The sequence below is a fragment of the Nipponia nippon genome, unplaced genomic scaffold (genome assembly GCF_047370975.1).
Source record: "Nipponia nippon isolate SJK-2023a ecotype South Korea unplaced genomic scaffold, ASM4737097v1 scaffold_1, whole genome shotgun sequence".
NCBI lineage: Eukaryota > Metazoa > Chordata > Aves > Pelecaniformes > Threskiornithidae > Nipponia > Nipponia nippon.
This window is the reverse complement of record NW_028262290.1, coordinates 20,538,774-20,566,181: the sequence shown is the minus strand read 5'-3', so window position 1 is coordinate 20,566,181 and position 27,408 is coordinate 20,538,774. Positions and strand designations below refer to the sequence as shown.

Here is a 27,408-nt window from a genome sequence, read left to right as displayed (position 1 = left end):
ACACAAACTGAGCAACCCAGTCACCAGCAAATGAATTGACTGTCTGGGTTGTAGTGATCGGTGGACCACAAAAAAACCCGCAGTACTTCAAAGTCTGGTCATGCCCCATCCTTCCTTTGCTTTTTTACACTTCATGTAGTGTGAGACATTGAATCAGAAAGACCGACAAAATGTTGTTTGTTGGGGTTTTTTTTGTTTTTCATCTTTTCCTTGTCTGAGCATCATCAATTCCATGGAACTATTTTAACTTCATCTCTGTGGAGATTTCTGCATCTTTTGCTGTGGTTTCTGGCATGTAAGGCCTCCTTGTGATGGAGGCCCTCGGATGATCTGAGAGGCCCTCAGCCTCAGATATGCTTTTACTCCATTTTAACTACTAAATTTTTTCCCCTCTTCCTCACCTCTGTTTATCCAGGTTACTAAGAAAACCTCAGTGGGAATCTCCTGATATTTCCTCAACCTGCTGTTCTTTTCCTCTGTGCTTTGTATTAAACACTGGCAAACAGTGACATGGTTTCATTTTGCAGTGGTTATGTCTCACCTGGATATGCAAAATAAAATAAAGAAGTCAGAGGAGCACAACTCAGCAGCAGATTTCCCCTGGAAAATAATGTGTGAGGATGCAAAGTTCATAGCCTATGAAATATGAGAAAGTCTTTGGATTTATACTGTTTTTGAGAAATTGCCCATCAGTTTTTTGGGTAGGTTGTGCACTGCAGCTGAGCTGGAATAAGTAGTGTCCTGGCTGAGAATAGCCCAGGCATGGACTGTCCTGCAGAGACAGCTCTTACACCCCTAATCACCAGCAACATTGCTGGAGAGGAGGACATCACCCCACAAGGGGACTGATCTTAGAGGTACAGCAACAGTCCAGTCTGAGCAAACAAAGCAAACCCTGGCCGACAGCAGAAGACTTCTCTTGAAGCTAAACATGAATCTTGACCAGACTCCACAGGGGACAGTGCCCTCCCCAACCCTCTCCAAGCCACCCCGACACCCCTGGATGCTGGAGTGCCTACCAGTCTTTCCAAGGCACTGGCAAACAGTTACATTACTTTTAGAGAGAAAACTTTTTTCTTTTTTCCCAGCAGAAGCTTGTCAGTCTCCCTTGTCAGCCTGTAGTCTCTTGGCACTGCATATAGGATGTTCTTATTCCCCAGCTACTCACAGCAAACTGAAGGGAAAAAAAAAGGAAAGAAGAGGCTTTATGCTGTTTTCTTTCAGCTCCATGATGTATGGGCATGGAGCCCATGAGGGACAGTTTGGTCCTTGACGAGTCTTCAAGTGGCACCTACTTCGCTTTGTCCCAAGGGGCTGGAGTGCAGCTGCAGTTTCCTAAAATTAAAGCCCATCTTGCATGTCTCTAGCTAAATTACTGGTTCCTCTTCACAGGTGTCATATGAAGGAACAGGCAAAATGTTTCAAAATTATTAGTTACAACAGGGATGTTGAAAGTTACAGTGTGCATGGAACTGTTTTAGGATCATGCCCATAATAACATTTTTAAAGCATTTCCACACACACTTTCTAAGAGAAAAAAAGAAAAAAAGAAAAAAAGAAAGACAGCCTAAGGAACCTTCAGTTTAAAGCTGATCAATGCAAAAAAGGAAAGATGACAAGAGTGGAAAAGACTCCCTCAGGGATGTGGCCTTTATGGAAGGAGGAGGGTGAAATCTTACCCTTGTCAGTGAAGCTTGTTTCACAGTACCAAAGAGGACATTGCATTTTGGCAGGGTCCTGCTGGCTGAGTGTAAGTGCTGTTTACTGTATAATTGTTGTTTCTGACAACAATGTGCAGAGCACTAACTGGAGATAAATACTTTGGGATGCATACAGTAACCTGATTATTTCCTGCTGGAATACCAAGTTTATCCCTTCCATGACACTAATTCACTCACTGAGCACTAAAGAGTTCTCTTACATATTAGATGTTTGATAATCCATTCAGTGTTTTGACATACTTAGTATGTGGCTGTTCATGTTCTTTCCTGGATAACAATTTAGTATCGTGATTTGCAGATGCCAGCAGGAGAGTCAGACAGGTGCATGCATAAACAGAGTTTCTCCATGTGCCCATTGATGATGCAGGAACCTGGTGGACTCCAAAATCCTTGTCTTCCCTGCCTTGCTATTTTGTGTAAAAGCCTCGTTGAGTGTTGTTTCTGACAAAGAGAATACAGAAAGAAATAATGCCAACTAGTCTTTTCTGACTTCATTTTTGTGGAGAAAGGAGAATGTTTCATTTTGTTTTGTTCTGTTTTAATTTACATTATGTTCCAGATTAAAGGCCACAAATTCAGGATCCATTTTGATAGACATTGAACCTGCCCCAAAGTTCTAGGAGCTATAAACTGTATCAAGAGATGCAGTGTTAAAACCTGCAGAAAGGGTATGGCCAAGTGGATAATTCAGTCCCTGTTGAAGCAGCTTGACTCTCCATGCAATCAATCACAAATTTTAGTATTTAAAAAGGCTTTACATTGACTTTATTATCTAGCTTCCCTTGCCCTTAGTAGGAGTAGGATTGCTGTGCATTAGGATATTCATTTTCTCTTATTCACTAGGTGTGACATGGTCTGAAACTGCTGGCTCCTGGATGTGCCCTTAAAAGGGTAGGCAATTGGAGAATATCCCATTTAAGAAATCTGTGGCATTAGGTGCAAAGCTGAGCTCTCCACACGAGTGGCACTAAGACTTTCTATAAGGCAACAAACAGACACGTAGAACCATGTCCTCAAAATATTTCAGTGTCTAACTTGTAAGTGGAAATGTTTAACTAGACATAAGCATTTGAAATAATGATGCTGATTTGGAACCCTTTAGATATATATTAGTGATCCCGAGAAGAGTTGTTTGAGTTAGTGTGGGACGTGGTGCCTGAGCTCATTCATGGTCAGAGCTTCATCTGACATGAAGAAGATGAAGAGCTGGAGGAAGGTCATTAGTCTTATTTTCACCATGGGGCCCCAAGCTCCCCAGTCACGTGCAGAGCAGATGAGAACTGAACTGAAGTCCCAGGGCACAGCTGCCATGAGAAATGGCCTTTCAGCCATTAAAACTCCATTCAAAACACTGCTTTTTCTGATGGTACATACTCATTTCTTTACATCCAAGGTGCTCAAATTGAAATCTTCACTGTGTGCATAACAGAGTGCCAGCTCCTCCCTGCTGTACATGGGCATCATGTAAACCTGGATGTGGAGTTGGAGCACCTCCTGGGCAGCCATGAGCAAAGCAGTGTTTGTCCATCATGCTTGTGGTCTGTGGGCAACCAAATTGCTTCTCGTTTTGTTTCATCTGCATTAAGTTTTGTTTGTTCAGAGCTTCTGAGTTCATGGCTTTTGAAACTCAAAGTGGACAAAAAGGCACAAACAACTGGATTTCTCGAGCTTTCTAAATATTGATTCATTTCTGGTTTCTGTAAGAAAATGACATGGAGTCCTACTAATATCTAAGGTTATCTGTGGCCTTGTGACCTGTGAATCGTAACCTCAGTGCAACTCTGGTTCGAACACTAGAAAGTGAAAGGTCAGAGAAACAAGATAGTTTATGTATGGCAACAGGATTAGCAGCTTGGGCTGCTCTGAAGATATTAATTTGAACCATCTTATGGCAAATATCACTCAGGTGTACTTATGAGAGAAAAGGAACTCTTGAACTCTTGAAAAGACACAATATTTTTTGTATTGCTAAATATGATTCCAGAGTAAATAAAGGCACCAAAATGAGCTGATTAGTCGGGGAGTTAAAAATATAAAATTATAAGTATATGCTTTCATTTCCCAATGAATTATTCCTCATGAGTCAAAAACCCTATTGCAATGTGATTCTTGGACTATGCAATAAAACCAGTATGTGAGAGAATAATTAAAGACTTTCAGGATAATGCATTATGCATAAGTTGGCTAAATTTAGGTTGGAAGAACAAACTGAATTCTTACATTTACAACTGCTGAGCATTTGTCTTGAAGACTGTTTTAATGTGTTTTTTTAAAATATACTTTAGTTCCCGTCTTGAAGTATAACTTTTCTTCTTTCTTAGGCTTCCTGATGTGTGTATGCTCCATATATGTATCTCTGGTCTAGTCAAATTGTAGTAAAAGCAACATGACTTTTGAGAATAGTTTTGTGTGATTCACCTTTCTCCATCACCTATGGTTTTTGGAGAAACATTTTTCTCTGTGAATATCATTATTTTTCTTAGGGAAGGTCTATACTGCTATAAAACCAATGTATTTTTAATCCATTTGGGGTAAACTGAAATCAGTGGGAGATCAGTACTTTTAAAACTGAAAGCACGCACCTAAATACAGACTTAACTTTGACTATCTATGCCATTTTTATTAGTTCCTTTCATTTCCTTTTTTTAGATCTTTCATTCAACATTTAGTCGGTTCTGGCAACAAACTGATTTTTGGAAAAGCTTCTTTTCAAACCATAGGTGGCAGCAGACAGCAGAAACTTCAGAAATAAGGGCTCCTCTGCATCTCCCAGTGAGCTGAGATGGCAGAATAGCTTGCTTTGTTGTAGGATGGGTTCTCTATTGTTTTCTCCCCACATCCAGGGCCTGTTTAAACTATGTGTTTTACATATTTATATTATACTTAATTGTAATGAAAATAGAAGCATTTTTCCTTTTTTTTTTTTTCCCTGAGTTACTTACATGTGTAAAATGTTAACCTGAAAAGGTTAAAGTCACCTTATAAATCTCCTTCAATTTCCTGCATTATCCATTGGCTAGCAGCAGTATCATTTAATCTATTTCAGATTATATCAAACTGGGGCAATTTCTCTGATCCGGTCTTTGGGCTGTGGGGCAGCTCACAGTGGCCAGAAAGGAGATTCAAGAGATGCTGTGTTACATGGATTTGCACAAGTCACACTATGGAAAAGAAGAAGTGACAGAGCTGCTGGCTCCTGCCTAAACCTCTGTTAATAAACGCGTAGTCACAGTGACAGAGGTAAATTTTCCATGTCTTCCTTTTACACTGTTGGGTACTCAAAACTGGTCTTGCCTATAAATTTATTTTACAACACAAAGTCCAATGTAGTTATTATTGTCTTTTCACAAAGCCTTGAAAGCTTTAAACAAACACCAAAGCTTTAGTAACATGCTAAAGGCGAGTGAGTGCATCAGTCCTCTGTGAGTGACACTAGACACATCTCCACGATGTGTTCAGGGAACTGCCTGTCTCGTCCTGTGGTAAAACTAGCATTAATTTCTTGATCTAATAAACAAAATAAACTAGTGGAATAGCCTTTGGCTAATGAGGCCATACTTCTTAAAAAACAGTGGCACCTAGTTTTATCATCTTTGGTTTGTGACCAGGCAGTCTAAAGCCAGTACCTTCACTCCACAGGGACTGCTTCACTGTACGCACAACCTGGAGATGTGCAGAGACATCACCTTGTGAGAAACTGCCATCACCGTGGCTCCTAGGCTGTGCTCCTCTCCACTTTTGGGACAGGGAGCTATTCCAGGAGAAATGAGTAGGAGGGAGGCAGGGGGGGCTGATCACTCCCCCATTGCCTGGACTAGGGTACAGATAGCTCTGACGTGGCTTTCAGCCAGAATGATTTGGGCAGCTGCTGGTCAGTGAGCAGGAGTGGGCCAGGATTTGTGGGACCCAGGACCTGCACTGCTCCAAGGAATCACAGAATCATAAGAATGGTTTAGGTTGGAAGGGACCTTAAAGATCATCTGCTTCCAACTCCCCTGCCATGGTCAGGGACACCTTCCACTAGACCAGGTTGCTCAAAGCACCATCCAACCTGGCCTTGATACAGGGATGGAGCATCTACCACCTCTCTGGGCAACCTGTTCAAGCACCTCACCACCCTTGTAGTGAAGAAGGTTCCATATTCCCTGGAAGGACTGAATGAAACCCCTCAAAAAGGACAGTATTGGTGCATGGCAGTGTGTTACTCACTCCGCATGAAGGCAGAGCAGAAGGTTGGAGACAAGAACCACTGCATGAGTCTAGGAGGAAAATTTTGCCGGGGGGGTTTGCAGAACAAACAGCACTAAGTGAAGCTATCGAAGAGAGATTAAATAGTCATCTCTGGTGGATGAAAGACGAACTCCAAAGCAGAAGCTTTTAAATGAAAATAAAAAAAAGAAAGAAAGAAAAAAGGAGAAATAAAAAAGAAACGTTTACTTCAAAAAGAAGAAGAGCAAAACATTTATCAGGAGTTCTGCTCCATTACTCAAAAGAAAACAAACCAGTGGTTCGACAATGCAGCTTGAATGAGATCAGGTCTGAGATTTGTAGTTTCCTTTAGAGCAGACAACGATTCTAAGTATAAGCATGAGAGAGCTGCAAAAGGATGCACATCCACATCTTTTAGTGGAAGAATAAATATTATCCGAAGTTGATTTATCTACTAGTGGATTCTTGTCTCATGCTAAAAGCATGAACTGTTTCTCAGACAGCATGTTACCAAAAATTCCTCTAAGAAGGGACTGCTTTTTAAGTATTGCTTTAGATTTTACCAAATGTCAAGGTATCTCCATTGCGTTGTAAATATTAAATAAAAGCAGAAACTAAAATAGTGGTGCTCTTCCTCTTAGGCTTTGGAAAATTAATTGGATACTAATTCTCCTCTAATAAATACATTAACAGATTCCTCTGCCTAATTCTTCTTCATCTTCATCCCTTTCCTGTACTTTCATCTTTGTCATTTCTCCATACTCTTTTTGTCAGACTGACTTCCTTCTTTTGCTGGCCTTGCTCTCAGCTTCCTAATCGTAGCCTTTTGAATTCTTATCTGTATTATCCTATAACAGCCATTTTCTCACTCTTCCCCAACTCTTTCTTACCTCTCTCAGTGTATCAAGATTCTCCAATTTTACCTTTCCTTGTTTCAGAGTATTTTCCCCTCCTTTTCCTACTGGGCTGAAGCAGATGCCTACGAGTTACACTTCTGGGGTCCTATTAGCGCTCCTAGAGTGCTGACCTGGCAAAGCATCCATTTTCTGTTTAAGTAGAAGGAAGGTCCTCTGTGAGCATTTGTTCCTATTTTTCCCTCCATGGCCCTGCAGAGCAAATGACCAGCAAGAAAGGTTCCTTCCCCATGGTTTGGTGGGCACTGACTTTGCTCTCCCCATAGGTGATGTTGTGGTTGTGAACATAAGCATCTGCAGGTCTTTGGTCTTCTGTTAAATGTAGTGCTTGCCTTCCTGTGACTACTTTGAGGCAATAGGAGGCAAGCACTGCCAGCAGTTTAAAAGGAGGCAGAGGGGCACTCTTAAAGTGGGAGAAAGGTGAGAAACAGTGAGAGAAAGAAAATTTATGGTAATGCTTTGGGGCTCAAGATTCTCTCTACTGAAATACAAAACTGGTGTCTAGGTCTTCATGTACTTTAATATATCAATGTTTTTTGGAGGTCATATTTACAGTATATATCCATTCTTTAATAGAACTCAGTGGTTCAGAAAACTGTGCAGGCCACTTGTATGGAGAATAAGGTCTGCTACCAACAGAAATTTTAGCTAGTGGAATGAATAAAGGCTCTGATTTCACAAGATTTTCAATAGGCATAGGTTTTATTTCATTATCAGTCTTTAAAATTCACACAACAAAATACAGCATTTTCTAAAGGAGCCTTTCTGTTTTTAAAGGACTTGCTACAGAGCTATCTTGACATAATCATTAAGGAGCATGTCTGCTCAGAGATCCATACTAAATTGCTCCCTGTGCAAAAATTAAAAAGGCACACAGACAAACAAAACCCCCAAAGCATACAAAAGCAAATGAGACCCATAGGTTCCTGCTCCTATGAGCAGGAGCCAGGGACAGGAGGGTTTGGACACTCTTGGAGGAGAAGGGAGTTTCTACATCGTGTGACAGATGTGGCACAAGAAATATGGAGCTGCTATGTCTCATGAGTAATCCCTTCCCTTCAGTTCTTCCCTATCTGTCTGTCTTTTCCCTCTCTTCATTACAGTCCCGTACCCTGTCTTCTCTTTTTCCTGCTTTTACTGCCCTGCCTTCCACATGCTATCCCTTAATCCTCCCTTCCTGCTGGGATTTGCACTTTTCATTTATTTCATTTTTGGTGCTTTCAGGATTTTTTTTTTGCACTGAGATTACAGTTCATCCAGACAAAATTTTAAAAAGGTCATTTTGATAGGCTGTGTCAAGCTTTCTTCAAACATATGGATTTGTGTGTGTGTGCACCACAGGTCACAGCCAGGCAACACCAGCAGCATCAGCTGTATTCAGGGGTTACTGCCCCTCTCCTCAAGTTGTCCAGCTCGCGTAAAAGTGGGTAGGTAGGAATGCCTTCTGGCACAACTGCAGCACAGTCTGGCCGTAAATTAAGCTTGATCCTATCTAGAGAGTTAAGCTCTTGTTGTGATTGCTGTTTCAGTTTTGTTCCTCCCAAAGGAGAAGTGAGTGCTGTGCCAATCCCAAACGAGGTTATTTGAGGCATGGTCAGAGCTGTGGTTTGAGCTGCAGGTCTGCAGAGAAGAAAGTTGTTATTATAGCTGGAAGGTTTCTTTAAGGAACTGTGTCTTGGGAACCTGTTGTACAGATGATTGTAAATGTAGATGACTTGCCTACTTAATAGGCCAGTACTGGATGCTAGGGCACTTAGAAAAGTGTGCATTTAAATTACATCTCCAGCTTTAGGAGATATTAAAAATTAAGGATCTACATGCTATGGAAAACACAGCTATTGATTTGTGAATTTTTTGTGCATTCCTGTTTTACAAAACAGGAAGAAATTTATCTGTGAAGGGTAAACAGTAAAGCTAGTATTACCATTGAACATTGACTATTATTTTAGTATCTATCAAGGCAAGTGACATTTTAATATAAATCAAATCCAGAAATACCATTTTTACTAATTGTAACTCTTCAATTCATGCAGCATATACATGTTCAACTTAAGGAGCAAAATGTGCTTTTATGTGTGTAGCTCCTCACAGCTTTAGTATTGATTTAAAAAGCTAGGTTAGTCTGAATGAAGACAGTGAACAAGTCCAATTAAGCAAAAATTCCTGAGAAAATGAGGATAAATTGACTACAAATAAATGCTAAAACTGATCCCTGTAGTGTTAAAAGGCATACAAATGGAGCAAAAGGCATTTCTGGCTAAGAGATCAATGGAGATTTGTCACTGCCATGTAACATGATCAACGGATGATAGAAGAACATGTCATAAGGCAAGAGAAACAAGCATCACACTTCAATTTGTATCTTTGCCTGTGGAATTCAAGAAACATTTTATTTTAAAGATTGATAGAGAGTTGTATGATTTGAACTTAAAATGAGAAATATAGTCCTATGATTTTAATAAAGGAAATTGAACAAAAAATACTGAAATATGGATTTGAAAGGTTAGAAATATCAATTCCTGGACAAACTCTAATTAGACTCCCTTCCTAGGTTTTGTGTAAATTTATTAATATTTCTTATATGGAGAGACGGTGGCTTGTAAAATGTCAGCACGTCACAGAAAGGTATACTGAAAGTAAAGCAAATCATGGACTCTGCAATTTTTTAAAATGTTTTATTATAAAGGATAAGAAACCAAATCCACATTTTTTCAAACCCAGATAAATAAACAGTAAATATCATGCTTTTGATTTTAAATGTGTTTTGTCTTTTGCAATAGGATCTGCAAAAATGGCATTCCTAACTTGGAGACCTGAAGAGATATATCTTTTGAGAATATGGAGGAAGACAGACCACATATTTTGCACATAAATGAAGACCATTTCGAAAAACTGCTGGAAACTGAGACAAAATAGCTCTGTGAAGAAACTGCTGAGTAAGGAGTAGTTTGGAAACTTATTCAGCACAAAACAGCAAATAACCCTTAGGCAAGATTATTTCAAATATATATATAAATATATACAAATACACAAAACCAAAGATCTTCCCACTTAAAACCAAATAAACATCAAATTGTAACAAAAACAGAGAACCCTGTGGGGCTTTGTGATGTTTAAGAAGAGGTGTTTAAAAAAATCCAAGCAGTTTTTTTCTATTCCACAGAAATAAACTGCTAAAGGAAAAAAAAAAAAAAGAGGAAAAAAAGGAAAAAAAACCCAGTTACTCTATTATCATCATCCTTTAAAAAAAGAATTGGATATTTGTTGTGCCTGATGTCAGGAACAGTTTAATGAATGAAACAAAGCAACAAACAGACAAGCAAAAAACTCACCACATTCAGATTTTGTGTGTCATGTTGGTCCCAGTTTAATCAATGAGAATGGCACTTTTGATTTTGGTGGGATCAGGGTAAACTTCTTCCTTTTATATATAGCAGAAGTAGAATGACTGCAAGCTACTTTCCCAAATGATTTTATCTATATGACTAAATCACAAGGAGCTGTAAATGGGAAGAGTTGTCTCTACAGCCTCATGGGCCACCCAGCTACTTTGTTGCTTGCTATTATAGGAACTTTATCTTTTCCAATAGTTGAATTGTGCATCTTGCCCCACACTTCTGCAACATTTTAATATAACAAAATTACTTGTTAGCAACCTGTAAGCAGACTTCTAAAGTTCTTTTAATATTTATATCCTTTTGAGGCTTTGCACCCTTTGAGTAGGGTCAGGGCTGCCTGTACAAATTAAATGACCATTACAGGAAATATAAACATGCTATTTACAAGTTCACAATTCCTTATTTTCTATACAGTTCTGATGAGTATTTTTTATAGTTGTAGCCTAAGCACTGTGTAGAACTGGCATGCTTCTGATATTCACAAAAATGTAATAAAAAAGTAAAATAGTTAATTATAAATTGCGCACATGCAAGGATACTGTAAAATGAATCCATTGCCTTAAGCTATGCATTTATGTAATTTTTATATACCCTAACAGTTTGCCTTCCTGTCTACTTTTGATGGAAATATTCCATGCAAAATCCCATATTTTCTTTAGGATAATATTTCACATTCTGTAAACCTTCCATTAATTTTTCTACATGACATTCAGACTGCCTTTAATGAAAGAAGGGAAAAACCTCAAAACACAGCTACTTTTGCTATCACACTATAAATCCTAGCTCAGGGATTATGCCAATTATCTGATTTACCTCTACAGAGCAACTGAAGAATCTATGTTTATTACCCTTATCATTCTTCATATGTTTGACTCAGTTTATTTATGAGAAACATGTCCTTAAAGGATTTAATGAAAAATAATATTCGCACAAATTATTTCACTCTGGGATTAACATAAATCCATCCACCATTCAAACTCAGTTCATTTAAGAAAAACAATATTTGGAGTGGTCACCTTGAGTGCTTTAAGAGGAGTTTTAATAAAGGTGCCTCCATAATCCTTATTCATGGGTATAATGTTGGCATTTCACTGCTGAATAACATTCTACTCAATAGACCATGGTTGACACACTTCAGTTCTTCAAATTATGATGCTGTTGCTGAATAATCTAATATGTTTTTGCATCTCTTATTAAAAAAAAAAAAAAAAAAAAAAAAAAAAAGGACATCCACTGACAAGCACCAGATTCAGGCAGAATAACTAGATCCAGTTGTTCTTCTCTGGAAAATCACTGCAGCCACCTCCTTCTAAACCAAGCCTCCCCCAGTCATCAAAATGTGGGGTGACTGTTGGAGATTTTTTGCAGGTTATGGTGTGATAATGAAGAGACTTTGCATCATCCTTACGTTTTGCTTTCAAGAAGTCCTTCATCTTTTACCTTCAGACTGTAATAGTCATGCTGCTGAGGGCACTGTCGTCCTGGTTTGTTCTGGGATCCACCACTGAACACCTTTAAAAGTCCAAGGGACGAATCATCATGGTAGTGGAGCGCAAGGAGTAGCTGGGGCCTTTGAAGTAATGCCACTTGATGCCGTTGAGCTTTCCATGGTTTTGGCCAGCTGTGTAGAACATCCCATTGAGATTGGAGGGGCCACAGGCATCAAACCACCACCCTGAAAACATTAAGACAAACAATCAAACTGCAAGTGCTCTGAGCATCTTTATTTTGTTTTATAGGTTTAGCTGATTAGCAAATTCTGGTATTCCCAGGCTCATAAATACTCCTGGTGTGGTGGCGGTGGGGGTATTTTTTAATTTTCCTTTTTTGCTCTTTTGTGCCATTCTGTAGCCAGTGGTGCTGGAGAGTGCACAGTTGCATTTACAGAGTGGAAACAGTAACTATTTAAGTCCTAACTCATTCTGGCTTTATACACAGTATGTGAAGCATGAACAACAAGGACAAATAAACTGCTTTGCATGTTTAGACAGTATTACACTTCACTCATCTCATGTAAACCTCAGAAAAAGACTATAATTCATAACTATTTTGCATAATTTCACTTGTTTGGTTATTTTAGGTATAACCATGATTTAACTTTATTTACTGGTCCTTTTCTGTTGCTTTAACTGTGATTGTTCAATTGATCAGACAATTTGCTTTTGCTCTCAGGTTAGATGTTCTTAGTAAACATGGGTTACGAGTATGGTGGTGCTGCCCTGTTACAGTAATTACAATATTGTAGAACTAGATAATCAGTACTCGGAATGGTGTAAAAGGAGACAGGTAGACTCTTTGTTTAAGACTTATGATAAATTTATAAACAAGACTCAGCAAATTAATGGAAGGACTAAGTGAAGAAGACAATTATAACACTGTAGGACACTGACAGTCAGAATACTATGTACATGGATAGATGATTTAGATGATTACCTGAGTGCGCATGCATTTAGGTGACAGTATGGTCAAATTCAATCAAGGTATATTCATTGCATGTACAGTTTGGGCCAGAAGAGTGACATTCAGTCCTTAATCTTATTATTTTGGATGGGAAAACCTCTGTTAAATCTTGAACCTCCTAATCTTGATCTTGAAATGTGCCAAATGCTTTTGAGTCAGCAGTGTCAGGAGGGTCCTCACTCAGACCCATCTGATATTTGTTCATTCCTCTGGAAAACCTCTGAGCAAGTTGGAACTTAGAAAAACAGCAAGTTGGCACTTAGAAAACTGACAAAAGTCCATTTAATTTTTTTTTTTTGTAAAAGGGGTTTGTAGGCACTTTATTTACGTGTCTACCTGTAGCAGAAAATTACTAGTTACCTGACTATCGTTGACTACAAAAAGATATTAAAAATGTTACTGATTGATATAAAAGTTAGGCTTTTCTGCCCCCCTACCCTGCCTGCTCTTTCCCAGCAAGATGCATCTTCCTACTCATTAACCCTTTGAACTCTGTGTGCAATTGCATAGATTTTATTCTACTGGAAAAACAGGGCAAGAAATGTCTTGCCCAGATGTTTGTGCTTCTAGTTCACTGCTCCAGCAGCTGTGTTGTAAGACTGTTCTGAAAAGTGAGGTGACACAGATTTAGAAAAAAAACCCAGAACTTTGATTTCTGAGGGCAAACCAGCAATCTGGTTTACAGAATGGCCCTGTGAACAGCTGTGTTGGCATAACTGAAGGAATAGTAAACTGAGAAGTTAGGATAAAGAAGAAGTGTAACAGCTCAGGAGCTTTTCAACCTGCGTTTTCTGCCAAAGAAAATGCATGTAGAGCCGTACCTCCACCTTTGTGAGTGCTCTGTTAACATAGCACTGAAAATAAACCAGAAATATTTATCAAGTACTTGTGAATATTACTAACAATGACAGAGGTTTTTCTACCATTTGTATGACTGAATGCAGAAAATTCAAACTTGCTAGAAGCTCAGGTTAGGTTGCAAACTGTATGCAAAAAAAGTCATCTCACCTTTAGACTTCGGTAGTAAAGATATGTATATATGTGTTTAACCATTGGAGAAAACTGAGTCAGTGGTGAAATACAGTGTGAATCTTCAGATCTATTTTAAATTGTTTTAAGGTGAAATAAATCAGTAAACTCTCTTGTCTATGTCCCCAAGATCTTTTCTTGTCAAGGTGAATTTTAGATTTCCACGGGAGTTAGAGTTTTAAGAAAAACTCCAAATAACATGAAACTTGGCAACACCAAGATTACAGAACACAAACTGACAAAGATAAACTAAGTGACATGCTGACTCCACTGAAAGCAGTGGGATTTTTGCTGTATATCTTGATGGGAATAGAATTTTCTCTCTAACACCTTACAGGGTATCTATGTAATGTAATAGAAAGATGCTTAATTCAGCCTGAGGAAGGCAGAATGAATCCCCAGACTGCAAAGAGCTAATATTCCCAATGTCAAAAATATATTAACCTCAATGGCTAGGAACTCTGTTTGTCAGAAAGATTTCTGCTGGTTTTTTTTCATAGTAAGACCTACAGGCTTTGTGAATCTTTAACACAGGCCATGCATCTTTCCACGTAATATGGTTGTACTGAACATTTGCTTTCGTGTATGAAGGCAAATAAGATCATAAAGACCAGGTGGTGGCTTTTGCTTTTGGCAGTTAAATGCCACTTTATTTTAAAAAATTATTTCAGCCTGCACATCACAGCATTGTTATCTTCCCAGGAGCCCCTGCAAACCTTTTTCAAGCACCACTGGTAGTGACAAACCGATCATCTAGTGAGTGGCTACTGAATTCTGCAGGTGTCACTGTGGACTGAAATGTAGAATTTTAAAATTTCAGTGTGTTTCCCACTCTGACTTCTGGAAATGGAATCTGTGAGAAGCTCCTTTTAGACAATGCGCACTGCCCCAGTGAATCCTCCAATTTCCTTGTATTCAGTGGTTGGCCTTTTATCTACCTATAATGAATACATTGTATGAAGGTATTTTAAACTATGCTTTACTATGGCTGATATGATATTGACCATGATTAGCCTTCAGATCCAGTGCTTACTCTGTCCTTTGTATTCAGATCCATGTAATTTATGTTTCTAGTCTTGTAAAGTAATTTCTTAGATTTTGGGTAATACTTAGTGGGTTTTTTTCAGAAGTAACACTTCATAATGAAATCTTGAGGGAAGTATTTATGTCTGATAAATTCTGGCAAACTTCTATTTTGATGCAATTGACCTCCCTTTAATTACAACAATATACCTAAGGGGCAATAACCAAAGAAAGAGAAAGCTGTACAGCTGATATTTTACTGTAATCAGAGTATAATCTTGTAGAAACTTAAGACAAAGTTAAGCAGAGAAAATCTAATCCTCATTTTTCAATGCTGGAACACAGATGCAGCTGGGTTGTTTATGGTGTTGGGAGGAAGACATGGCAAGCTGTGCTAGTTAGCTTTTCATTTTAAAGCAACAGGAATATATGTGTAAATGGCCTTTTCAGGGAGAAGGTTTTCAGTGGTGCCCTACAAAAACTATGTCTAAAATTGAATGAGTTAAAGAAACACAAAATTTTATAAACCTTTTGTGAGAACCTGCTCAACTCTCATCATAGATTTCTTCTAAATAATGTATGTAAAATTCTTTGTTAGTAACCTAGTGCTCATCAATTCATGAGTGCACTGTAAATCTAACGTGCATTGGGAACTTGCTAACGATCACTCAGGTTTGATGAGAGGTTCTTAGTTGCCTTTTACATACTAAAATAGGTGTCTAAACCCAGCACATTTGATGGCAGACCCTTTCTTCACACATCTGTCTCTGCTCTCCCTCCTGAGTACACTGAATGCCTCCAAATGCAGTAAGATCAATACAATCCATTCAATAAGATCCAAAGTATGTTTGAATGGTACATTTTTATGGGTTTATGGGATAAATGTATCCTATGAAAAGCCAATATTTATTTCTAGCCCTCTGGGTTTGTCCATAAAATTTAGTGCATTTGGCAACAAAGCCCATAAGAATAATTTCTAATGCAAAAATATTGAAACAGTCTTCATTGTTCAAAAGACATGACAATTTATTTTACAAAAGATTTCAAAGTTTCTGACATTCTGTACTTTAAAGAAGTTAGATGGTAATAATTAGGCTCTGTTTGACTTTGCATCGGTAACTTCTCAGCTAGAAGACTGGGTGCAGTTTTGGATGACACTTCAATCTATATGTGGATCCACTGGACAGAGTCCAAAAGAGCAAATGTCAGAGGAAAGACTTAGGGTTGTTTAGTCCAGAATTCAAAAGACAGATTGCCAACTATCTCAAATTCATAAAAAAAACTGCTCAAAAAAGCAGCTTTTCAAAGGAATGTAAAGGAATGGTCTATTCTTTCCAGTGATGGAGGATAAGACAAGATGGAACACACTTAAATTATTATAGAATTAGTTTAGTCAACAACTAAAGATTTCTTATATTAATTGTAGCGAAACTCAGTAACAGATTATATTATGAGAATGAATTGCTATCACTACAGATCTTGAAGATGAACAGAAAGAGAGAAATAAATAGGTAGAGAAGAGTCTGTCTTAAAGAGGGATTAAATAAGCTCTGGAAGTCATTTCCAGGCCTATGTTCTTCTATTTGTTAAAGTATTGGATTGACCAGACTATCACTTAGCAATTGGTACTTGACATTCTGAAGGTTAAATCAGAATTTAGCTGTCAGGATATAAGACAAAAAGGCATTAGCTTTTCATATCAACTGGATAACACAGTCCTTTATATGAGGACCTTTTTATGAGGTAAAAATAACATGAAACTTGCAGACTGGTGACCATGTTCTGATCTTCTAAATATATCAACAGAATAATTTTCAAATTAGTCACTTCTTGGTATTCTCCTAATACTTTGTTACTATTGCCCATGCTTAACCCTGATAAACACAGTAATATAGTAATGATTTTGTTAAAAGTGCTGAGTAGTCATATGTCTAATGAAATCTTTCTAATATTTCCAGCATAAATCAAATAATATTCCAATCACTTCTTATCTGCATGGTGGTTATATTTTTCTATCAAAATGTTAGGTTAGGTAATATAAATGATACTTCATGAATGGTGTTTTATAAGTAACTTCTTTATGAAAGCAACAATATGCATAAAATGTAAAAATCAATGCTTTCCTATGTAAGTAGATGTATATCCACAGGGTTCAAGTTGGATACTTTTAAGTGTGCTGAGGTTGCTACTTTCGAAGTTTTTGTTTTAAACAAAATATAAGAGAAACTGGCTTTTTCTAATTGGATAATGTATGGGCAGATACCTATATTCAGCCAAGAACTTCCCTCCAAGTCATGACAAGAATCCTCCATAGCATTCTTGCCGGAGATTCTTAAATTCACCACTGGGAGAAAAAAGCAGTGAAACAATACGCAATGAGTGCATCACTGTTTGGGATTGTCATTGAGCAGTTTCTCACTTCATAGATGACAAATCCATTGAGGATTACTAAATACATGGGAACTGCCTCTGACTCAGGGAGCCCCTGAGATGCAAAAGATACTGGGAAAATACTCAGGGAAAGTATAATTTATTTGCATTGCTCTTATGCCTGTACTGAGGCACCTGCTGCTGACTGCTGTCAGAGACTGAGACTGCGGCTGGGTGGACCTCTGCTTCAAGTAAAATAAAAAAAGTTATTTCAATAATTCTATGCCATTTCAATACTAGCAAGACATCTAGAAAGTCTCCCTGACACTTTGTCAAACTATTTCAGGGATCAGATGTTTAGCAATGTTCTTGCTTATCACCTGAAGCAAGGTAAATGCCTGTGTGAACATCTCAGACTGTAGCCAACGCAAGGCAAAGCAAATCACCTTAAGACTCTTTCACTATGGGCCAAGTTACCATAAGTAACCTTGCAGTGACTGAAAACAATTGCACAAACAATTCCTGGGGCTCAGCTGACATGTGGTATCCTGGCAGGATGCTCTAACTTGGCCTCGTGCCCACAAATCTGATCCAGAGACGTTAAGTGCTCCGCTATTGGAAATCTATCTGAAGTGCCTTGGACATCTACTCAGTGTTTCATTCTGGTCACAGTTTGTTACATTTTAAGTGCTGTTTCTTGCAAAAAGCTGTGTATGTAGCTCATTGGGATACTCTTCAGAATAATGCTTGAAATGATGTGGGGTTATAACCTTTTGTTCAGTTTACTGGCCCGAGATATTGTACCAGTTCTTAACAGGTATTTCATGATACAAAAATTTTTCACTGTTTTGACAAATGTTAAGTTTAAATGAAGAAATTATTTGAATAAATATTCTTTGTCTCCCTTTAAAGTAAACCAAGCATGCTTAGTTTAAATTTTCCAAGGCACAAAAAAGCAGCTAAAATATTTAACTACCATGCAAAGTTCACAGGGGCTAAGAATCCAGCTCATGCATGTACTTTTGAAGCTGTTCCCTAAAATCAACGTTAAGACAGACTCAAGTAGCATAGCATGACTCTGGAAAGGACAAGAAACACACATACACGACACTATTGATGCTACTGTAGTATTCTCCCAGTATTTAATTTCTTATTCTGGGGAAGAGGGAGGAGAGAAAGGAGGAGAGAGAATAATAGTTTTGATATAAATAAAACTGACAACTAGTAAGATCACAGAGAGAAATGTGTGTTTTCCTTACATTTTTATTTTCAGCCTTGACTGTAAGCATATCACAGTCTTGAGCTTCAGCTTATCTCAGCCTTTATTCCTGACATAAATATATTCAGTTCACCTCATAGAGATAACAGGCTCACCCAAACTGTCAAGATAGCAAGAAACCTGCCTGTAGATTTCATATCATTCATCATTAAAGAGCTCTCTGTGATGTTGCCAAAACTAACAGAGATCCTGATATCTTCTGGAAAAAAAGGGTTTTCCAAAACCTGTTATCATTGCTACTTTTCTTAATTAGTCTTTGTCTGTGGTACAAAACTGAAATCTACTCACTAACCAAATGTTTTGGTATTTAATTCAATTTCTGGTATTTCTCAAGGAATGAGAAAGTCATTTCAAGGAGCAAAGCATAGCAGAGTGTTTGAGGAGAACTCTAGCATGATTAAAGTCTTTCTCTTCTTGAAGAACCACAAATTACTCAGTGTTGTACAGCCTGTCTCCACAAGACTTGTACTCAGAGTCTAGTCTTTTGGACTAGACTCATCTATCTCCAAAGGCTAGCTGCATCTCCTTTTACTGTGCAGTGATTTGTTCTATTTGTGGTTTCCTCAGCCTTTGGTAATTCTCCCCCTTCCTCCTTATTCCTTTCATTTGCTACCAGTGTATTCCAATATGTGGTTTTCCTGTTGATTTACAAGACTGCTGCAGCAAAATATATGTGAACCTTGTGGAATGGTTGTTCAACAGCAGACTGACCTTAGCGGGGCATTGACCTGCCATAGAAGTCAGGGCAGAAAAATAAACAAAACCCTCAGCTCCCAGAATTAGCTGTCTGGGAGCAGAGGTATTTCCAGGAAGGTCGGATACATGAATGAGTTGCACTTCAGCACGGACACAACCCACATTTAGGAGCTTCTCACTAGACTCTGGTCTGCCCTGGAAGTAAGACACTTTAATTTAGCATGGTCTCTAAAGGGAAAGGTCAACAGTTTTAACTAAAATAAACTACTGACTTCTTATCCATTATCTGTCTTCAGAACTATCTGGTTAGATTCTTTTTTTATAGAAATGGAAAGGTAGCGTCTGATCACCTGTCTACTGGAAGAAGTTTCCCATGATGACTTTTAATAAAATATCACTATCACTAGAGGAATTTATGAAAGTTTGAAAAATTGGCTCCTTAAAGACTTTCCCAACTGGGTCATTTCCAATCAGCAAAAGAGAATGAGGAGCTAGGTTGTGCATTTGATATAAATTCCCAGTGATGGGAACCCATCTTCTGTTAACAGATGATAGCTTTAGAGGCTCATATATGCCTGAATGTGGCCTGAGCTGGATTCAGTCAGAGTGCCAGTAACCACAAATAATATCAGTTTAACAGTCTGATCCAAAATACTGAATAATTTTTATGCTATAGGATTTTTTCCAGGAAAGTTAGAAATAACTGAGGGAGAGTCTCCAAAGAAGATCAAATGTGAAGATAAGGGCCTTCCTTGGTCATACAGTTAATGAACCAAAGAATCCCAATTTAAGCTTTCTGCTTTAATGTGGCTTCCTAGAGATAAAAATGAGCTTGATCATATACGGACTAGGAATAAGCATCATTTGCCAGAGAAAGTTCTCACTCTTGTGCAGAGCTTTAGGTGTCTTTATAGGGAGATAATCTCAGATATTCCTCCTCTGCGTTGGAGGGAACAAATATCAGTCATATACACTATACTTGCTGACAGCCAGATTGACTTGGTGCTTTAAACTGTCCCAGTATAACTTCTCTGTGCTCTCTCCCACCTCGACTCTTCTTTCTTTCCTTCTGCAGCTTGACTCAGCTCACTAAGGGTACTGTTTTAAATCTTCCAGAACCGCTAAGTGCCACAATTTGAACAGGGGGTTGCAGGTCTAGTCTTTCACAAGTGAGTGAATTAGCCATTACATTAACTAAGTCTATATGTATATATATATTATGCTTATATAAGACAGAAAGCTGAATCATTATAATTACTTCAATAACAGAATCACACCCCTAAGTGAAATAGATAATATATTGCAAGTCCAGATTCTGGTTGTTTTTAAACCGTACCTTCTATTACCTATTTCCCTGCATTTTCTCTTGTCTTTTTCTGGCTGATTCTCCCACTTCTCACAAAGTTCTTTTCCCCTTCTTCATCTCTTAGCTTCTTTCCTCTTACTTTGCCTTTCTTGCCTCAACAATACCACTAACTTATGCTTTCCCCCTTGACATTGTTGCAATAGCTTCAGTGCAGAAGTACACTGACTGCATCTCTGAATAATCCCTTCCCTGCTGATCGGAATCTTGAGGTATTGGCACTACCACAATATATAAACAGAAAAGAGTACGAGTAATAATAATAAGAGGAATTTTCACACAGTACTTACACATCCATGAATGCAACTTCATCCATGGTTGCTTTAGGAAAATAGAGTAGACTCCTATCAATGTACCACATATTTTCAGGATTGTACTCACCTCCAGTCAACATGAGAGCACATTTACACATGCAGTTGTCATTGTCAGCATCTTTTGTACTGAATTCAGCACCATGTAAGATCAGGCTACTCTGCTTTCCAGCTGTTCCACTGTGACCTTTTAAATAAAGCCTGAAACAGCAAGAGAAAACAATCAGTGTCACCAAAAAGAAAAATAAAAGATCCAGATCTCTTTCCATATCAGGTTTGCCTTGTATGAAGTGTACTCAGAAAATTCAGAAATGTCTTGTGTTTTGGCTCAATCTCTTTGTTGTTTCAGGTGTAAAAAGGGGACATTCAAGATATTTCAATGTGTCTGTAATAAAACATTGTCCTTGCCCCAGAGCAGAACTGAACACAATGAATCCGCGCCGGAAAATGCAGTAAAGTGGAGGGAATCAGAGACAGAAAAGAGAATGAGGAGAGGTGCCCAGAGATCTGGAATACATTGACAGAATAATTGAGTATTTGAGTAGCTGGTCTCTTTACTGTGGCACAGAAACAGCACTCCCAGTTAACAGCAGCCACGTTATTAATCCCTGGGCTCAAAAGAGGATTTCAGCAGTTTCAGAATTTTTAATTCCACCAGTTACAGCACAAGCCAGCAACCCAGTTCTGCCAAAGCTGTCTCTGAGTGATGAATGGAGAATAACTTAGAGTTCAAGCCACAAAAGTCTTCATGATTTGCAATGCTAAATATCCCTTTTCTTAAAGGAGCCTTGTCAACTAGTTGAAACCACAACCATGAGCTAGGAGCCTGAGCCCAAGTAACAGAGCATTTGTGGTGCTCTGTCCTGTAAAGCGTGCCAACTGCAGGGATGCTGAACGGAGTACCTCTGTCCCAGCAAGGAAATACTAGGGACCTGGGCACGTCTGACCTGAGTTCACAATTGCAGGGACATGCACAAGAAAATGTTGAAGAGAGGAGAGGAGAGGAGAGGAGAGGAGAGGAGAGGAGAGGAGAGGAGAGGAGAGGAGAGGAGAGGAGAGGAGAGGAGAGGAGAGGAGAGGAGAGGAGAGGAGAGGAGAGGAGAGGAGAGGAGAGGAGAGGAGAGGAGAGGAGAGGAGAGGAGAGGAGAGGAGAGGAGAGGAGAGGAGAGGGAAGAGAAGATTGCACACAATGGTTTCCCTTGCCACTGGTTTAGCATCTATGTGAGAGACTCCACTGGGAGATGGATGCTCACAGCAAAAACTACTTCCTGTACTACATAGCTACCTACATCAGACATCTGATCAGTACGTTCTTGTTTTTTTCATAAAACATTTCTGGAAGAGGAAGGTATCCTTTGCCATAATAGCTTCGTATGCAGGAAGGAGGAGACAGGATATCAGTGTCTACTGGAGAAATATGAAGCCATAATCCTTACATACCAGGAGCAAGCCCTAGGCACTGGAGCATCCCTCACCTGTCTCACTGAAGCTCTACAGGCAGCAATACATGAGCCACAGAGCTAACCAAGAATATGATTTGGTATCTAGTGGGATAAATTTCTACACAGAAGAGAAGGTGAGAAACATCAGTTCTGTTTCTTCTAGGGTTATTGAATAGGGGCAAGTATATCTTTTAAATATCGAATGTAAAATGCATAAGGAGCCATGGGAGCAGAAGCAAGACTGAAGTGTGTAAGGCAGGAGAGATGCCTCTTTGTCTCTGGGATTTGCAGCTCGTAGTGCTGTCCTAGAAAATACCTTCCTAACTTCTCCCACAAACACAGTGAACAAGGAGAGCAGTTACGAGCCACTGATTGTTGTTGCTGCCTCTTCGATTCTTGTTGTATTTTTATCCAACCACTTAGGATGAATAAAAAAGTAAATGCCTTTACCAGAGTGTCATTCCTCCATTTGCTTAGATGGAAGATAGATACTTCACTGCAAAGTGGTCACGGTGTTAATAGCAGGAGTACAGCGCATCCCTAACCCATTCTAACCTACAAAGTAGTAGTTAAGCTATTGGTATTTTTTCTGAGATGAGGAGAGTCTGTCCCCCAGACTGAGATTTAAATAAAACCCAGTTCTCCCACAGAACTCTGGGTTTGGAGCTCTGCTTATGAGAGGGAGAAGGGGCACATAGGCACCATATGGCAGCTTTCCTTAATCAAGTGCATGGCTGCTGCTTTTTTTTTTTAATGCATCTGTGGGTGGATATTAGATCCAAACAAAGCCAATCTGATTAAACTTGTCATGGAAACTCGTTACAGAAAAGCCTCTTCTGGATGTCCCAGCGAGGTTCCTAAGCCCTCTCAAGATGCAAAGGCACAAAATCAGCACTTGGGTCTCTTGAGAGTCTGAGATTCACAGTTTCAGACTGACTTAAACTTCACCTAATTTTCAGCAAAATTCTTCCTATATGTCCTTTCTCCATCTTTAAAAATGGAGACAGCAGATGCTAAACATGAACAGGTTAAAATAAAAATTTATTAAGAAAAGAGAACTGTCAGGGGTATCCTTCCAAAGTAGTTACACTGCCTACCTTAATTTGATTTTAATGTTGCATGTCACCTGATATGAGCCTGACGATTAAATAACTTTGGACTTAATCCTTAGAGTAAATTTTATATATAGATAAGTACACATACATACGCATACAAAAATTCTTGGATGAAATATAAATACCATGGATAGTCAAATACCTTTGGATAGCACAAAAATGGATAAAGCAAAGTGTGAACCTCAATAAAAGATCATGAAGTTTCTTAGAAATTTAACAAGGAACAACCTAGGAACAGGAATCTAGGAAGGTCATTGCATTACGCTATTGTCCAATCACAGTGGCAATTAGCCCATAATTACCATGTTACTCTATCAAAGGATGCTCGTTTTAGACAAGATTACTCTAAGATCTGTCTTTGCTCATGCTCATTTCTTTGTTCCATACAAATGAAAAGCTGGAATTGATCCCGTCTTCATTCATTGGACTTTTGCCTTGTTTTGCAAGCTGTGCCCAATTTTTTGCAGAACAAAATAAACTTCCCTGAGGTTGTGTTGACAGAAAAATTACTTTGTCACATGATATCTACAATCTGATTTTAAACGGCCATACATCCTCACTATATCAGCAACACCAAAGCTCACAGAAGTCTCATAAAGTCAGTATAAAAAGCAAATGCTCTTTACTTAAATCAGAAAGACAATGCTAGTCAGATCTTTTTATTAACAATCAACACTATAAAGCCCACTTAGTCCAATAAAAAAATTCATCTAATGTAAGAAAACAATAAAGAAATGAATAATACCTGGTGTGCAATGTTTTCCCCAAAGGGGTAGGGCATTAGGATTATTTACAAGCTCATACTCTTGCCCTGGTATTTTATAAACGTTCCACTCAGCACAGATTTAGATCTTGCTAGTTATGTTTGACTTTCCCTCAACACCATTTGTCTAGTAGGTCTCCAGTGACTTTAATAGAATAAAGCTTAGCTTAGCTCTAAACTCTAGTAGGCTTACCACACTGCAACAGTGTACAGATGAACCATAGGATGAAACAGTAATTCCCTTGCTTTGGGCTTTTCTCCCTGAATTGGCATTGCCCAACAGTTAGGAAAAAATGATACTGCAAAGTTGGCGCTACTTTAGGCCAAAATCAGGTGCCAATCAAAAAATGAAATCAGTCCTGAAGTAGTCAGTTCTTTTTCTGAACTTCATTCAATCCACATGGGTTCAAACCAGTCTGGTTTGAGATATCAAGTCTGCATAGCCCTAGGGCAACTGATGAGCCTGCTAGCTCCCAGGCAGCAGTAGATATCTTACCACTTAGACTTAGTTAAATTTTTAGTTAATTTAGTTTATTTAATTTATTTATTGTTATTATTTAGTTTTAGTTAATTTTTTAGTTAATTTTTTAGTTAATTTTTTCTCAGATTCAGATTGGTAGGACCGAAACTTGAAAATAAACTCTGAATAACTACCAGGATATAATTTACCTCCCTTAGAAAAGATGGTGATTCAGGGTAGAGTTCCTCTTGGTTGTTCGTGAAGGAGACGAAGGAAAGGAAGTTAAAAATAAATAGCAATTTATTCCGGTCAAAAGTCAAGGAGCAGTTTCAGGACTACATCTCCAGTCTTCCCACTTGTTCACAGCAGGAAAATTCTGAAGATCAAGGAAAGCAGTGGAAACACTGCCCAGATTTACAAATTAGGCAGGAAAAGCAAATTCATGCTCAAATACGCAAGAAGAACAAGTCTATTTTATCTGTATACAGTGGAATTAAAATAACAACAAATAAGCACTAGCAAGTAAATGATGAGTAAGCAGGAGTAAGAGAAATACTGCATGTGTATATTAAGTTTTGAGAACTTCTGATGACATTTTTATGAAATTCTAAAATCACTGTGAGGAACATAGCAGCTGATAGCATTCATTTAGAGACTAGCAGCTTTCCTAGTTGATGTACTTAAGAAGACACAGCACATTTGAAAAAAAAAAAATTGCAACTGTTACTTCTTACCTAGCATGAGTGTTAGAAATTCCCTCTGCATTTTTTCCATGTGATATCATAGCAATGGCAGCTTGAGATCTACACACACAGATGGTGAGGAAGAACTCTCTTAAGCATGTTTTACTTTTTACCATTCCTACTCTGTGACACAACTTGACTATCTGCAGCCCCTTGAAACAAACGCAACATATACTGTGTGGAAAGAATAGTTCTAAAAATATTACATAAACAAGTGCAGGGCAGCCTGAAAAGCCATTTCAAATTTACACCAGAAATTTTTCCTTTTGAAGTGATTAGATCACCTGGAATTCTTCTTTCAAATATATACAGCTTCGACGTGTTCACACTGTGTTTGATGAGTTTAACAGATGAACCTGGGATAATTCCAAATAAATTACAAAATCATTTGTATATTTCTGCAACATGCAGTTATGAAGATTGCAACATAGAGAATGAGGTATTAAAAAATCCAAGAAATAAACACAATTATAAATCCATGTGAAAAAGTTGTGTGCTAAATATTATTGAAAGTGTAGGAAATGGTTTCTGCTTCAGTGCTTGCATATAGAGCACCTGACCTTAGAATTTTTATTTATATATTTATGTTTACTATAAGTAGTGAGAGGTCTGTAAGACTCCTAGAATTTAATGTTAGCTACTTCTCTGTCTAATTTTTTTTCTGTTAGAGTCATAAGGGATCACTTAGTCCTTCAGTTAAAGCAGTCCCTCCATGAAATAGCTAAGAAGTCATATCCAGCTTTGTTGGTGAGTAATGCATACTTTGTCTGTTAATAAACAAAAAATATACTAGCTTACTGCAAACATTAACAACCATCATTAAGAGATGTAGAGTACCATCTCAAGTACCTCAATGTGCATGGTCTTAAGTATTTTAATGAATTAAGATAAGATCAAATTTCATCATTGCCACATACTAAAAATTTTAGCATTAATCTTCATGAATGGGATTCATAAACATGAGTAATGAATGGCCTAAGTAAGATTCTTAACCATTAAATAGAGAGAAACAGGAGTGTTGAAGTAGGATTTAAAAGATTCAGCATGATGAATGGAGAGGGACACATCAAAACTTGCCTTTGAGAAATACTGTAGAGGGATGCCTCCAAATTCCCACCTCCCTTTTCTCTCTCTCTGCAGGCTAAAATAGCGCTCTCTGCTGCTTGTTCATTCCACGTGGCTGGCAGGAAGGAATCCCAAATTCTGATCCCTCCTCAAGGGAGGGGTTGTTAATCTTGATGGAAAGGGTCATTGAATAAAATGGATAGATGGAGATCAGAAACCTATATCCAGAATTTCCTATTCTGAGCCCTCTCCTCACTGGGTTTCCACTTTTTCCTAACTTCAATTGGAGCGGAGGGTACCTACATCTCAGCTCTTCTTCTGACCTGCTGGTCACCACCTACACCTAGTATGTGGGAATACATCTACACAGATAAGTGTAGACAAATATAAGTTCACACTGAATGTCTTCCATGTTAGACATGTGAAAGTCATCTTTGTTTTTAAACCCCATAAGACTGCGATTATTTTGTCCTCTAGTTTTGAAATGTCTGAGGTTGAGGAAGGATTTAACTTGCATCTTCCATCTCGTTCACACTTGCATCAAAATTTTAGATAGCTTCAGTTTGTGAAATGAAACCCACTCCTAAAGATGCTGACTTTGGTAGAGTTTTATGAATTGCTGCGGTAGCCAACTAAATTCCATTTATAATGATATTTAGGTGATTAAGTCTCTTTGTGAACCAAAGCCCACTAGCCTGCAATCATTGAGGAGGACCTGGTAAGAGAGTAACCTTAGGTTACACTTTTAATTTTAGACATTAATTGTAATAATACTAAGTAAATCCCCCCCCCCAAAAAAAAAAAACAAAACAACACCACACCCTCAAAACCAGGTAGCAGCTTTATTTCAAGTTCAGAGAGAGTTTTTCTTAAAAATGCTTTGATTAATTGTTTGGGGATCACAAGTCATTTGTTTATGAATGAATAAAACATAATGTCTGCTGAAGTAATATTAAATGTTGTTGGCTCCTTGTAAAGTTTCCCAGTGTGCCCTTTCCTGAACATGTTACAAAATTGCATGAAGTCTCCCAATAGTAACAGTTGTCC

General features: G+C 38.3%; 1 protein-coding gene across 1 annotated transcript in view; it reads right to left on the bottom strand.

Moving 5' to 3' along the window:
- Window positions 1-9,372: 9,372 nt before the first annotated feature.
- ANGPT1 (angiopoietin 1) overlaps window positions 9,373-27,408 on the bottom strand; it is a 166,691-nt gene continuing 148,655 nt past the window's right edge. The window contains exons 8-9 of the mRNA XM_009469352.2: window positions 20,844-20,974; window positions 9,373-11,917 (exon numbers count right to left, since the gene is read on the bottom strand). Coding sequence (XP_009467627.1) covers window positions 11,757-11,917; window positions 20,844-20,974 — 292 coding nt within the window. The 3' untranslated portion in view covers window positions 9,373-11,756. The remainder of the gene's footprint in view (window positions 11,918-20,843; window positions 20,975-27,408) is intronic.